Source organism: Capricornis sumatraensis, chromosome 16, assembly GCF_032405125.1.
Source record: "Capricornis sumatraensis isolate serow.1 chromosome 16, serow.2, whole genome shotgun sequence".
Taxonomy (NCBI): domain Eukaryota; kingdom Metazoa; phylum Chordata; class Mammalia; order Artiodactyla; family Bovidae; genus Capricornis; species Capricornis sumatraensis.
In genome coordinates, this window is record NC_091084.1 from 44,687,062 (window position 1) to 44,703,180 (window position 16,119).

Genomic DNA, 16,119 nt, shown 5'->3' on the forward strand with positions numbered 1-16,119 from the left:
CATCCATGGGATTTTCCAGGCAAGAGTACTGGAGTGGGGTGCCATTGCCTTCTCCAGAAGGCATAGCAGGAAACCACAAAGAAAAGAAGCAAATTTCATGTTTAGAAAAATTATGTTTTAAGTATTTGTGAATTAATAATTTCTTATACATTTATCAGATGCCAGCACCATTTGTGACTGACTTGCTACCAAAAAGTGCATATCCTACAGTCCCTTCACCTTACTGTCATTCTCATCCAGTAAACAAGCAGGGGGTTCTGACACTTTGGGCTACTGTTTCACACCATTTTTCTTCCTTGGAACATATGCAGTCCACTTTTGTTGAAAACACTTAGAAAAAAAAAAAAGAAAGGAAACACTTAGAGAAGTTTTTATGTAATCACTTTTAGTTTTTGAATAAATAGGAAGATAATAATTGATATGTGCCAAGTAAAGTGAATATGCAGCAACAGTGAGAAAAATGCTAAAAGAAGGCAGGGCTTCAATATACTCTCAAATTCCTATAGAGCTCTGTCAAGTTGTAATAGATTTATTATAATAACTTTTTTATTGTATTGATGATCCTAAAAGAACTCTATGTAAGAAACTGATAAGGATTTATTGAGAGCTCAGTTTTTCTGAGCTCATCTATGTTAATATAATTACAGAACTCCAAAATGTTAGAATCTGTTGTTACAATGTGTTCATAAGAAATGGTGCTGCCTGGCTATACTCATAGGAAAGTCACGCTTGTACCTTGTTTAAATTTTATGCCTTTAAAATCTCTTTCATAATAGGTCTGTGTACTGCCTCTGAGGTCACTGTTATTCCTTAGAGTGGTGGGGGCAAAAAAAAAAATTGAAGTGCAACCTACATCCCAAGTATCCTTAAGTAGAGTGTAGAAGGAGTATGTGACTCAGTGTCTGTCACTTCTGTTTACATATTCACAGAACCACACACATTTTATCCCTGATTTCCCAAGGGTAGAGAGTTCAGTTCAGTTACTCATTTGTGTCCGACTCTTTGTGACCCCATGAATCGCAGCACGCCAGGCCTCCCTGTCCATCACCAATTCCCGGAGTTCACTCAAACTCATGTCCATCGAGTCAATGATGCCATCCAGCCATCTCATCCTCTGTCATCCCCTTCTCCTCCTGCCCCCAATCCCTCCCAGCATCAGGGTCTTTTCCAAGGAGTCAACTCTTCGCATGAGATAGCCAAAGTATTGGAGTTTCAGCTTCAGCATCAGTCCTTCCAATGAACACCCAGGACTGGTTGGATCTCCCTGCAGTCCAAGGGACTCTCAAGAGTCTTCTCCAACTCCACAGTTCAAAAGCATCAATTCTTCAGCGCTCAGCTTTCTTCACAGTCCAACTCTCACATCCATATATGACCACTGGAAAAACCATAGCCTTGACTAGATGGACCTTTGTGGACAAAGTAATGTCTCTGCTTTTGAATATGCTATCTAGGTTGGTTATAACTTTCCTTCCAGGAAGTAAGCGTCTTTTAATTTCATGGCTGCAATCACCATCTGCAGTGATTTTGGAGCCCCCCAAAATAAAGTCTGACACTGTTTCCACTGTTTCCCCATCTGTTTCCCATGAAGTGATGGGACCAGATGCCATGATCCTCGTTTTCTGAATGTTGAGCTTTAAGCCAACTTTTTCAGTCTCCTCTTTCACTTTCATCAAGAGGCTCTTTAGTTCCTCTTCACTTTTTGCCATAAGGGTGGTGTCATCTGCGTATCTGAGGTTATTGATATTTCTCCTGGCAATCTTGATTCCAGCCTGTGCTTCTTCCAGCCCAGCATTTCTCATGATGTACTCTGCATAGAAGTTAAATAAGCAGGGTGACAATATACAGCCTCGACGTGCTCCTTTTCTATTTGGAACCAGTCTGTTGTTCCATGTCCAGTTCTAACTGTTGCTTGCTGACCTGCATACAGGTTTCTCAAGAGGCAGGTCAGGTGGTCTGGTATTCCCATCTCTTTCAGAATTTTCCACAATTTATTGTGATCCACACAGTCAAAGTCTTTGGGCATAGTCAGTAAAGCAGAAATATATGTTTTTCTGGAACTCTCTTGCTTTTTCGATGATCCAGGGGATGTTGGCAATTTGATCTCTGGTTCCTCTGCCTTTTCTAAAACCAGCTTGAACATCTGGAAGTTCACGGTTCATGTATTGCTGAAGCCTGGCTTGGAGAATTTTGAGCATTACTTTACTAGCGTGTGAGATGAGTGCAATTGTGTGGTAGTTTGCTCATTCTTTGGCATTGCCTTTCTTTGGGATTGGAATGAAAACTGACCTTTTCCAGTCCTGTGGCCACTGCTGAGTTTTCCAAATTTGCTGGCATATTGAGTGCAGCACTTTCACAGCATCATCTTTCAGGATTTGAAACAGCTCAACTAGAATTCCATCAGCTTTGTTCGTAGTGATGCTTTCTAAGGCCCACTTGACTTCACATTCCAGGATATCTGGCTCTAGGTGAGTGATCACACCATCGTGATTATCTGGGTAGTGAAGATCTTTTTCGTACAGGTACCTGTGTTTTAAATGAGCAGTCCTCATGCAGCTTCCCCTTAAGGATTTCCTGACCCTCGCGTCATGGTCAGTTCTAGCTTGTGGCTGCCTGTAAGAGTTAATAGATGATCATCCCAACAACAGTACATAGGCCTACCTTGAAAGGGACTTACGCATGAGATTCAGAGGTACACAGACTCTAATAGGCAAAAATCACAGCCACCCCACTTCCAATTATAAGTACTACAGTACATTTCATGGTATGCATGGTATCTATTCCAGTTGAAGATTTAGTCTGCTCTAGACCAAGAAGGAAGTTTGTATGTATTGAGCATAATTTTTTACCAGATACCTTATACATTTGTTATGCGTCCCTAAGAAAAGAATGAACTCTTTGCTACATAACTGTTATGTATGCAACTTTAATAGTGATCTTCAGTGTTCAATATTTCAGCAGAAAAGAATCCACTTATTAATTGCTTCAAAAGAAAACTAACATTATCAGAAGCTTTAGTTTTACTGATAGAAAAAAAATTAATTCAATTCTAAAGAATAAAATGGACTGAAAAGTTATCTAATGAGACCATTACCGAGTATTTGCTGAGAAATAATGGGTTTAAATTTTTTTGAGACATTTTTAACATTGAGAAATGAAAGCCACAGCTGTGGAAAGGTGAGTCAGGTCATAGCAGAAGTTTCAAGGCAGACTGTTACTCTGGGAAATAAAATCCTAAAATAAAAGACTAAAGTAACAGAGAGTTGTACTAACTGTTATTCAATTTATATGTGATTTGCTCTAAGTTTCTTTTCAAGATAATTTGCTATAATAAAAAGGGCAGGGGATTTGGAAACAAACTTTGGGCTTGAAACCTAGTTCCACCGCTTATGTAATTGCTATATGGCCTTGGGCAATCACTCAGTTAAACTTTTTGAACTTCTGTGTCCTGTTCTTTAATTTGGCAATAACAACATGCATCTTACAAGATTTTCGGTATTAAATGAGATGTATATTTATGAAGTGCTGCAAGTGACTGCAGAGTTAGTTTTCTTTCCCTCTGTTGTTTTTTTCTTTACCATTCTTTTTTTAATTAATAGTTTATTAATAGCTTCTTTATTAGTTTAACTGGCAGATATAATCAAAGGACTCAGAAGAAAAGTGACATTATATTACTAACCATTTGCCAGGTTGAATCTAACCCAGGGAGCTTTGCATATTTTTTTACATTCCATATTTGGTTAATTTGACACAAATTAGAACTCCCGATTCTAGAAAGGCTCAGCTGTATTCAAATTAAGCAGGAAAATATCTAATTGCTATTGCCTAAGAATTCACAAGCACTGTGCTCTCAAGTGGGGGAATAAGCAGTATTGAATAGAGTTGTTTAGTCGCTAAGTCAGGTCCACCTCTTTCGTGACCACATGGACTACAGCCCACCAGGCTCCTCTGTCCGTGGGGTTTTCCAAGCAAGAATACTGGAGTGGGTTGCCATTTCCTTCTCCATCCCTCTGTTGTTAATCACAGAGAAAGATTTACTCTTACTTAGAAGCCCAGCAGGAAGTCCTGGAAAGGAAGGTTTGGTTTTAGATGACCTTCCCACACCCAGACTTGGTTACCAGAAAATACCCTGGCAGCTTGGACAGTCTGCTGGCGAGTGTGTGAGCCAGGCAGCAGCCTTGGTAAGGAGGTAAAGGGCTAGAATGAGCAGGCGGGAAATTCACGATACGCCCTCATTCTGTGTGTAAGGCCAAGCTGAAGGCTCACTCGCATTTCAGTTAGTGCCCTCCTAACCCCACCAAAATGTACTCTAATACCAAGTAGAAAAAGTTCTGAACTGTCTGGAATTTTAGATTTAGGTTGTGATGGATTTTATTATATGTCCTAATTGTAATAACTACCCAACTCTACATTTCCTGCTGTATGCACAGTACAGTGTTTAGGTACTTTTCATATATTCTCTTATTCATATACTTTTGATTTTAAAATGTCCCTTTTAAGAGATAAAATAACAGAGACCTTTAAAGGACTTGATAGCAAGCCCAAAGTTGCCAGTTAAAAATGTGTACGTTGCTGATTGCTAAGCTTGTATTGCCATAAGATGTATTTAGATAAATCCTTTGATCACATTCATGATTAATCTGTGGCCTCTGTAACCTTCTGAACTGTCCTGACCCTGTCAGCTCCATGGTGATATATATTATGTGTTCTCACAGAAACTGGCCCCTGGAGTCAGCCAGTTTGCTTACACCTGTGTACAGGACCACCCCATTTGGACGAATCAGCAGTTTTGGGAGACAACCTTTTATAATGCGGTACAGGAACAGGTTCGCTCCCTGTATCTCTCAGCCAAGGAGGACAATCATACCCTGCATCTGAAGCAAAAGGTAAGATAAAGAAATGTATTTGTGTGGGGCTAGGGTCCTGACTCGGAGAAGGCGATGGCACCCCACTCCAGTACTCTTGCCTGGCAAATCCCATGGATGGAGGAGCCTGGTAGGCTGCAGTCCATGGGGTCGCAAAGAGTCGGACACAACTGAGCGACTTCCGTTTCTCTTTTCACATTCATGCATTGGAGAAGGAAATGGCAACCCACTCCAGTGTTCTTGCCTGGAGAATCCCAGGGACGGGGGAGCCTGGTGGGGTGCCATCTATGGGGTCACACAGAGTTGGACACGACTGAAGAGACTTAGCAGCAGCAGCAGCAGGGTCCTGGCTTCAAGGGAAGTTCAGTCAGGTATTATCTAGCCACTTCCTACCAGTGTATTTGGGGTTTACTTTAGGAAGCCCCCTGGTAAGCATCTTTCTTCTATTGAATCCTGATATTTTTTTTCCCATAATAACTTCTTACTACAGTTCTGTAGCACTATAATTGTTGTATTATATTTTCATAAGAATTCCCTGGAAACATTTATAGGAAGTTGAAATGAGTCAACCTAAAATACCTAGGCAGATGTCTCTGTGCAATTAACTTCTTGAAGAAATGTCAAATTAAAGTTGCATGCTATGTCACTTCAGTCACGTCCGACTCTTTGCGACCCTGTGGACTATAGCCCACCAGCCTCCTCTGTCCAGGGGATTCTCCAGGCAAGAATACTGGAGTGGGTTGCCATGCCCTCCTCCAGGGGATCTTCCCAACCCAGGGGTCAAACCTGCGTCTCTTATGTCTCCTGCATTGGCAGACGGGTTCTTTACCACTAGTGCTGCCTGGGAAGCCCAGATTAAAGTTACTTGAAATTTTGAAATGTCATACACTAGCTGTCTGATCTTAGGCAATTCACTTTAGTTTTCTGTGTCTTATTTCTTCATTAGTAAAATGAGCAGACGTGATTATTGTAAGCTTTTAATGTCTAATACAAGCATAGGGCATTGAAGAGTTCCTGGCACATACTAAATCATAAAAGTTAGAAATTACTGTCCTTATTAACTGAACTTAGAGCAGTATGAAGGGCTGATTACTAGTGTTGATTCACTTTAAGAGTAATTTTTTGGAGTAATTTGTTGGGTGTTTTTTAGTTTGTTTGTTTTTTTGAGTAATTTTTCCACATGCTGGGCTAATATATTGCTGCTGATCCTTTCCTCCATTTTGAATTTTCCTTATACTCTGTGAGATAAGTGAACCTAGATAGTTAACTGGAACTGCCTGATATTCATACATTTCTATGCCTCAAGTAATTTTATTCATATTATTGGTCTACTCATGAATATGATAAGAACAGAAACTTTTAATAACAAATGGCACTATCTGACATCTATCAGATATTCCAAATTATTACTGTACAATTAGTTTTAATTATTTTCTTAATTTAAAACTCAGATTTTTCTTTAAAAACACCAGATGCACTTGGGTAAAGGGGTAACTTGGGCCACATCCGAAGAGTGTTAGCTTGAGGTCATGTTCTAGAGATGATTGGCCTGGGACCCAGGTGGCACTAGTGATGAAGAACCTGCCTGCCAGTACAGAGGATGTAAGAGACACAGGTTCAATCCCTGGGTCAGGAAGATACCCTGGAGAAGGAAATGGCAACCCACTCCAGTATCCTTGCCTGGGAAATCTCATGGACAGAGGAGCCTGCTGGGCTACAGTTCATGGGGTTGCAAAGTGTCTGACGTGACTGGTGACTTAGCACAACATTGGTATATCTCCAAAACATTCATAAAGCAAATACCTGCCATTGCTTCTGTGTCCTCTATTCTGTAAAAGTGTCTCGGAGCCCCAGGTTAGATATGAGTAAGACTATAGATATACTGGAGAAGGCAATGGCACCCCACTCCAGCACTCTTGCCTAGAAAATCCCATGGATGGAGGAGCCTGGTGGGCCACAGTCCATGGGGTCGCTAAGAGTCAGACAAGACTGAGTGACTTCCCTTTCACTTTTCACTTTGATGCATTGGAGAAGGAAATGGCAACCCACTCCAGTGTTCTTGCCTGGAGAATCCCAGGGACGCGGGAGCCTGGTGGGCTGCCGCCTATGGGGTCGCACAGAGTCGGACACGACTGAAGCAGCTTAGCAGTAGCAGCAGCATAGATATACCAGCTCTTCATAAGCTATAAAGTACTATGCGGGTGTGGGTTACTGCTGTTGTTTAACTCTTCAGCCTAGAGGAAACCCCTCTTAAAAATCCCATGGACACCTGTATACCCATTTAATGATGATGTTTGCCTCCCACATTTACAAGGAAATCTAGCTCTACTTTTTTGTGACTTAGGTCACTCTGTCTTTTTCAACCAGAGAGCAGAAGAAAAGAAACATAGCAGAGTATTAGAAAATGCTACTGGCGCGTTTGACCAGAGCATTTACAGGTATTTCAGGTCAATAGTTTGTTGTAACTGGCGACTTGAAGGCGATAGAGCCAGAGATAAGTATCAATAAATGCAGTGAAATGTTAGCAGTGAGAAGTATGTACCTCAGTGCTTTGCTGCTGTCTCCTTGGATTTGTCACATGGTTCCATTCAAGGCCTGTTGGAGCTCAGAAAAAAAGGAAGACTAAGTTTCATGTTCTTGTTATATTTTTTAAGATATTTCCACTTTTACTGACATAGGTATTTAATAGATGAATTATTAAAACATCTTCCATGTTTTTTGAAGCTCATGTGAAGTGATAGATTTTTATTTTGTTTTGTTTTGGTTTGGTTTTTAGGATAAACTTCCTGATGACCAATATCAGGAGAAGACAGCAATGGACCTGGCAGCTGAGCAGCTACGCCTTTGGCCTACTCTGAGCAAATCAACTCAGCAGGAGCTGGTGCAGCGTGAGGAAAGCACTGTCTTTAGTCAAGCCATTCACTTTGCAAACCTCATGGTCAATCTGCTGGTTCCGCTGGATTCAAGTAAAAACAAGCTCCTAAGAGCGTCAGCCCCAGGAGATTGGGAGAGTGGGAGCAACAGCATTGTCACAAACAGGTACTGAAATGTGGACACACAGAGACACTCCTATCCTTCTTGGTTTAGCACAGAATATAAAGTAGTTGGGGTAAATAGTGCTATACATATCTCAAAAATTAACCGTTTTCCTCACCTTCAGACTTACTCAGCTTTTCTCTATTAAAAGACTGACTACATCCAACTGTTCTTAATTACCTCCTATACCCTCTTCTCTTTTATGACCTCTGACTTTTTAAATGTCTCACCCATTACTGATTTAGCCCTTTCAGTTACTTTCTGCCACAGCAACTTACAGAAAGCACTGTGGAAAAGTACTAATGGAAGTGATTATTTGTTTCTCGGCCCTCCTTTTCCTCATCTGACCCAGTGCACTTGCCTGTAATCATGTCCTCAACCATTCCTTGTTCTAACACTTTTCCTATTGGCTCAGATGATAAAGAAACCGCCTACAGTGCAGGAGACCCAGGTTTGATCCCTGGGTCACAAAGATCTCCTGGAGAAGGAAATGGCTTCCCCCTCCAGTATCCTTGCGTGGGAAATCCCACGGACAGAGGAGTTTGACAGGCTTCAATTCATGGGGTCACAAAGAGTCGGACACAACTGAGCAACTAACACTATTTCAACCCTAAATACTTCCTGTACCACTGAAAATAAAACCCATAGACCATAATGCCTAACAGGATCTGGCCCCTGGCTGCTGCTCAAGACTTTATTTCCTACACTCCTCTATCAACAAAACTGGTCTCCCTGTTCAACATTCAAAGCATGATACCGCCTCAGGGCCTCTGTACTTGTTATTCCCAAAATCTGGGATACTCTCCCTGAAATAGTCACAAGAATCCCTTCATCTAGTGTTCTGCTCTGATGTCACCTACCCAGAGAGACCTTGCTAACTTGCTGTCTTAAGTAGGACATCCATCATTTTCTTATACCTTTTTTTCTTTCATAACATTTTCTACAATCTGATTTACATAGTGACTGACTAAGGCACCTAAGTTGGGTCCAAAGGACAATGCCTGATGGTAGCTTCCAAGTGTAGGCGAAACATCGCGTTTCGCCACTATCACTTATAGAGGAGCCATGGAGTTAAGTGAGGTTTCTACTTGAGTACACATCCTTTTAAGCAAGTTTAAACTGCTGTGGAAAGTCACCGTGATATACTAGTCATTTGTTAAATTTGAGTACTGAGCATGATTTCTTCCCTTGACTTTCTTAGTATTGCAGGAAGTGTAGCTGAGAGCTATGATACAGAAAGTGGGTTTGAAGATTCAGAGAATAATGACATTGCCAATTCTGTTGTGCGTTTCATTACCCGATTTATTGACAAAGTTTGTACGGAGAGTGGAGTTACTCAGGATCATATCAAGAGCCTGCATTGCATGATACCAGGTAATCACTTTGCAGACATCAGAGAACCAGAATATTAGAAATAATTGAATAAGGATTATTCTTATGGGTCATTTTCCAGCATAGCACTTGGCTTCCAGGTAGCTTAGTCATGCTATTTATTTTTGTCTCGATTTGTTTTTTAAATAGTTTTAAATTGTATAAAATAAACATCATAAAATTTGCCATTTTAAACTTTCTTAAATGTAAAATTCAGTGTCATAAATTATATTCACAATGCTGTACAACTACTACCGATTGTCTATTACCAAAGCTTTTCCATCACCCCATACAGACACTCTGTACCCGTTAAGCAGTAGCTTTCCATTCTCTACTCTGGCCTTTGGTTGCCTCTTAATTCCTTTTATCTCTATGAATTTGCCTATTATAGATAATGCATATAAGTAAAATCATATAATACTTGTCTTTTTGTGTCTGACTTATTTCCTTTAGCATAATGTTTTCAAGGTTTATCCATGTTGTAGCAGGTATTGTGACTTCATTCCTTTTATGACTGAATAATACTCTATTATATGGATATAGCATATTTTCTTTATCCATTCATCTGTTGATGGACACTTGAATTGTCGTGACTTTCTGGCTCTTGTAAATAGTACTACTATGAATATTCATACGCAAGTGTCTGAGTTTAATTTTTAGTCTTTCGGGTATATACCTAGGAGTGGAATTGCTGGGTCATATGATAATTCTGTGTTTAGCTTTTTGAAGAACCACCAAACTCTGATTAGTTTTCAGTTCTAAAATATCCAGAATTTGTTTTAATGCTGCTTGTTTGGTGCTCTTTCGCTTTGAATTCTCTGGCTCACCCCAGGAATTGTAGCTATGCACATTGAAGCCCTAGAAGCAGTGCACCGAGAGAGCAGAAGACTTCCGCCTATACAGAAGGTAATCACCCCGGACTGCACGCTGTGAGGGCTGGGGAAAACCTCCAGAAACAGCAGCAGTGGATTGTTTTGCCACAGAAAGTACCTTCTAACATTCCACAGAGACCAGCTCCAGTTTTAATGATACATTAAACTTTGAGAGGAGTTTACATGTAGATCCTCATAAAAAGGATGGTGAAGCAGAATAGGAGATCAACAAAGGAGCAATAATAATCTCTTGTTGAGTCTACTGTTATAGGCAGGGCATAAATTGTGAACATTCTAACTTCCAAGCCCAAGCCAAGTTTTTATTTTCTGCCTCCTTCCCCCAAAAAATGACTTAAGGCAATTACCATAAAATCACCAGGTTCCTGAATCTGTATGCATTACAAGCATACATCACAAACATCTGGGAAGTCTATTAAAAATTGAGAGGCCTGAATCTCAGCCCAGCCTCCTGAATTGGAGTACACTGGGACTTGGCCTGAGAATCTGTACTTTAATAAGCATCACAGGTGATTATTTTGCAGTTAGTTTGGCACCAGTCTGTGGAACTAGGGTTTAGGACTCTCTTACCTATGTAACAGAACTATTAAAAATTAATTCAAAGGAGAAATCAAAAGCCAGATGGAAAGGAAAGATGATTCTATCAGAAATCTGAGACGCAGTGATCATTATACTTTGGCTTTACATTTTAGCTCTGAGCTTCCTCGAGCCAACAAAGAGAATTGTCCGGATTTGTATAGTTTTTATTGCTCAGTAAAAGATTCTAAGTGTATTAGAGCTTCAGGAGAGATGGACTTTTTCTTTTCTAGCACTAAACTCTTCAAGGGAGTGTATCATGTGGTTCCTTATTTCCCGAGATATGTAAATGGTCATAACTTGGCCATTTTTTTTTTGTCTTAATCTTTATTAAAGGCTAAGAAGGGCTCTTTAAAGTCGTGCCTATTTTTTAAAATATGTTTTTTCAGTTTGCAAACTAACGATGCTTTTGTATAAAACTGAAACATTAAAGGAGCACACATTGTACAAAATGAAAGTCTCCCATGATTCTCCTCACCCCGACCGCTACCCTTATCTATGACAGTACCAGCTTTAACAGTTTGGTTCATATACTAAAAGGAAATCACAATGTACATACTGGTTGGTAACTCTTTCTACTTAACATTGTATTCTGGCATCTTTCTGTGTTTATGTATCTAGATCTGTGCCATTCTTTTTGACGGTTGCAAAATGTTCCATTGAAGAGGTATCTCAAATAGTTTAGTAATTTCCATCAATTTTACTGTGAATAAGTAATGCTGCAGAGAGTCTTTTTACATTTGGATGCAGAAACATCATTTCTGACTCTTCTCAAATCTGTTTACTCATTTTGGCTACGTAGGAAGTGTGGTTCACATTTTTAGATCTGTAACTGACAAGGTAACCTTAGTCTAAGGGTTGGAAATCTCTCTAGAGTTGTGTCTAAAATAACTTTGTCTATTGTTAGCCCAAGATTCTTAGACCTGCTCTACTGCCAGGAGAAGAAATTGTTTGTGAAGGCCTTCGAGTCCTACTGGATCCTGATGGAAGAGAAGAAGCCACTGGAGGCCTTCTTGGAGGCCCTCAGCTTCTGCCAGCAGAAGGAGCCTTGTTCCTTACCACATACAGAATTCTGTTCAGAGGGACTCCCCATGATCAACTAGGTAAGGCTCATATTATGTCATCAGAACAGGGATATCTATGTGAGGCTTTGCTTCCATCTGTGTGCAGTGATTTGTAGGTCAGTTCGAAATCAAAGTAAGCGTTTTGTCACACACGTATTTTTTTTAGAATACTGTCTGTTAAACCTAATGATAATTTGGATTCTTGTTTAAAGAACCAAGGATATCTTCTAAACAGCAAACTATGGTTCATCCACAGAAACTATAATAATTTCATGAAGTAGCATTTTGTGATTTCAGGGTATTCAGAGTATCTAGCTGCTAGTGGCATCCCCTGCTGATTTTCCCCACCTTCTGAATGCTGCAGTAAACTGTTAAGGCTGAGGTTTTCCAGATTCAGGATCCCCTTTGTGAGAGGGAGGGTGTGCTAAGTATTACAGGGCTGTGCAGCACTAACTTAACTAACCCCACCCACTTCTGTCATTCTGTTTCAACTAATCCTTTCCTCTCTTAGCAGAAAGCTCTTCTGCTCACTAAACTCTATCAACTTCTGTTTTCTACAACTGTCTGCAGTCTTCTGCATTAGAAAGAATAGCATACGCTATCAAATCTGAATTATCTTTTTTAAATCACTGTAGCCTCTGGGTAAACTATTCTAGTTGGTAAGCATATAAGGTTTTGAGTGAAATTATTGGACTCTAGATCAAAAAGCCCAGGTTTCAGGCATTGTTGACCAATCTGGATATCTTAAGTAAGTCCCCTGATCCAAGTTTCAATTTCCCCTTTTATAAAATGAGGGGATCGAACTCGTTTGGTGATAATCCAGTGGTCCTCAGCCTCGACTGTGTATTTGAAATATCTGGGAACCTTTAAAAAAAAAATTCTGGGTCTAACTCTCAAACAACTAATTTGAAATCTGTAATAGGATGCTAGGAAGGGGGAGACCCAGACATCTGTATAGTTTTGATACATACTGAGGATTGAGAAACATGGGGAAACATGGTCACTAGAATTCCTTCCTCATCTGAAATTATTCAGTTGTCATTTGATGAGTATGTACTGTATGCTGTGCACTTTGTCAGACAGTGGGATTCAGATGTAGGAACTGTATTATCTTCAAACTCTCACAGTTATATAATCCCATGCTGACCTAAAATCAATGTGGTTTATTATCTTGGTCATAAAGACTGTTTATCACATGAAAGCAAAAAGCTTATAAAATTCAATAAACAATGAATCAATAGGAATAGTTGTGTTCATTTTGAAGAAAAGTGAAAGAGCAGAATTTCTCAATCCTCTTCTGTGATACTACTGTAAATAAATTACATTTGTATTTGTAAGCAAGTATATTTTTAAAACTAGATATCTGATACTTACCATTTTTTGTACTGAAACCTTTGTGAGCCCAATGGCCATACACATAACATTTTGGGCTTATAAATATATGAGATAGTTGGTCATTTAAACTGCTCTAAATTACATCTTTTAAAGAAATCAAAGCCATACTTAGTGTGAAAATTTGTATTGGTCTCTTGTTTTTTCCTGATAATTTTGGGGTTAATGTCACAGTTTAGGAAAATTATTTTCATCAGAGAAAACCCTTTTATTTGCCTCTTGTATTTCTCTTTTAAGTTAATTTAAATTTTAAAATTTCTCCTTTAATGACACATAGGAATCTGATCATTTTACATGAGTGATATAAACATAGGTTGTTGAATACATTTTAGAACTTAAATCTTATGTACATCTTGATTTTATTTAATCTCTGGATATGAGTTTAACATAAAAGAATAATCAGAATTTTTCCAGGTTAGGAATTTAGAGGTTCAAGGAATGAGGAAGTATATTAGTTAATAAAGGGGCTCTTAAGTCAGATATTGGAGAAGAAAATGGCAATCCACTCCAGTACTCATGCTTTGAAAATTCACAGACGGAGGAGCTTGGTGCAGGCTACTATCCATGGGGTCACAAAGAGTCAGGCACGACTGAGTGACTTCACTGTCTTTTCTTTCTGTCTCAAGTCAGATATACCTAGTTCACGTCTCACCCTCTCTGGCTTACTAGCTGAGGGTCCTTGCTCATCACTGTCCTGTTCTGTTACTTGTACTGCTACCTGAAATGCCCACCCTTTTCCCTTCTGCAGATCCAAACCTCCATTCTCCTCAAGGTTCACCTGCCCTGTCACTTCTTCCAGGAATTAATTCTCTAGCCATCTAGCATGCAGAAGTCTTCTCACTTCTGAAGTCTTTAAAGTTCCCTCAAACCTTGGGGCTAATTGCATGTTGTTGTATTCGACATGTGGCTGTCCTCTCCCATGAGGAACTGTTAGCTTTCCAGGGGAGACCTCATGTGTGCTGCTGCTTTTCTAGATGCTCATCTTCATGTCCTCAGGTAGCTGATAAATATTTATATTTTTCATTTCTTCCTTTAATATTTAAACTCTGAAGAATCTTGGGGCTTCCCTGGTGGTTTGGTTGGTAAAGAATCTGCCTACAATGCGGGAGACCTAGGTTCGAACCCTGGGTTGGGAAGATCCCCTGGAGAAGGGAACAGCTACCCACTCCAGTATATTGGCCTGGAGAATTCCATGGATTATGTATAGTTCAGTTCAGTCTCTCAGTCGTGTCCAACTCTTTCCAACCCCATGAACTGCAGCATGCCAGGCCTCCCTGTCTGTCACCAACTCCCGGAGTCCACCCAAACTCATGTCCATTGAGTCAGTGATACCATCCAACCATCTCGTCCTCTGTCATCCACTTCTCCTCCAGCCTTCAATCTTTCCCAGCGTCAGGGTCTTTTCCAATGAGTCAGCTGTTCATATCAGGTAGCCAAGGTATTAGAGTTTCAGCTTCAACATCAATCCTTCCAATGAACACCCAGGACTGATCTCCTTTAGGATGGACTGGTTGGATCTCCTTGCAGTCCAAGGGACTCTCAAGAGTCTTCTCCAATGCCACAGTTCAAAAGCATCAATTCTTCAGCACTCAGCTTTCTTCACAGTTCAACTCTCACATCCATACCTGACTACTGGAAAAACCATAGCCTTGACGAGACGGACCTTTGTTGACAAAGTAACGTCTCTGCTTTTGAACATGCTCTCTAGGTTGGTCATAACCTTCCTTCCAAGGAGTAAGCATCTTTTAATTTCATGGCTGCAATCACCATCTGCAGTGATTTTGGAGCCCCCAAAATTAAAGTCAGCCACTGTTTCCACTGTTTCCCCTGTTTCCCCATCTATTTCCCATGAAGTGATGGGGCCAGATATCATGATCTGAATGTTTTCTGAATGTTGAGCTTTAAGCCAACTTTTTCACCCTCCTCTTTCACTTTCATCAAGAGGCTCTTTAGTTCTTCCTCACTTTCTGCCATAAGGGTGGTATCATCTGCATATCTGAGGTTATTGATATTTCTCCTGGCAATCTTGATTCCACCTGTGCTTCTTCCAGCCCAGCATTTCTCATAATGTACTCTGCATATAAGTTAAATAAGCAGGGTGACAATATATACAGCCTTGACGTACTCCTTTTCCTATTTGGAACCAGTCTGTTGTTCCATGTCCAGTTCTAACTGTTGCTTCCTGACCTGCATACAAATTTCTCAAGAGGCAGTTCAGGTGGTCTGGTATTCCCATCTCTTGAAGAATTTTCCAGTTTATTGTGATCCACACAGTCAAAGTTTTTGGCATAGTCAATAAAGCAGAAATAGATGTTTTTCTGGAACTCTTGTTTTTTCCATGATGCAGCGGATGTTGGCAATTTGATCTCTGGTTCCTCGGCCTTTTCTAAAACCAGCTTGAACATCTGAAAGTTCACAGTTCATGTATTGCTGAAGCCTGGCTTGGAAGATTTTGAGCATTACTTTACTAGCATGTGAGATGAGTTCAATTGTGCAGTAGTTTGAGCATTCTTTGGCATTGCCTTTCTTAGGGATTGGAATGAAAACTGACCTTTTCCAGTCATGTGGCCACTGCTGAGTTTTCCAAATTTGCTGGCGTATTGAGTGTAGCACTTTCACAGCATCATCTTTTAGGATTTGAAATAGCTCAACTGGAATTCCATCACCTCCCCTAGCTTTGTTTGTAGTGATGCTTTCTAAGGTCCACTTGACTTCACATTCCAGGATGTCTGGCTCTAGGTGAGTGATCACACCATTGTGATTATCTGGGTCGTGAAGATCTCTTTTGTACAGTTCTTCTGTGTATTCTTGCCACCTCTTCTTAATATCTTCTGCTTCTATTAGGTCCATACCATTTATGTCCTTTATTGAGCCCATCTTTGCATGAAATGTTCCCTTGGTCTCTCTAATTTTCTTGAAGAGATCTCT

At 40.1% G+C, this 16,119-nt stretch overlaps 1 protein-coding gene across 3 annotated transcripts in view; it reads left to right on the top strand.

The window, feature by feature from the left end:
* SBF2 (SET binding factor 2) overlaps positions 1 to 16,119 on the top strand; it is a 499,999-nt gene that overhangs the window by 416,975 nt on the left and 66,905 nt on the right. For all 3 annotated transcript variants that reach the window (XM_068989002.1, XM_068989003.1, XM_068989004.1), the window contains 5 exons: positions 4,713 to 4,883; positions 7,639 to 7,901; positions 9,100 to 9,272; positions 10,102 to 10,175; positions 11,643 to 11,838. In XM_068989002.1, the coding sequence (XP_068845103.1) occupies positions 4,713 to 4,883; positions 7,639 to 7,901; positions 9,100 to 9,272; positions 10,102 to 10,175; positions 11,643 to 11,838 (877 nt within the window). The remainder of the gene's footprint in view (positions 1 to 4,712; positions 4,884 to 7,638; positions 7,902 to 9,099; positions 9,273 to 10,101; positions 10,176 to 11,642; positions 11,839 to 16,119) is intronic.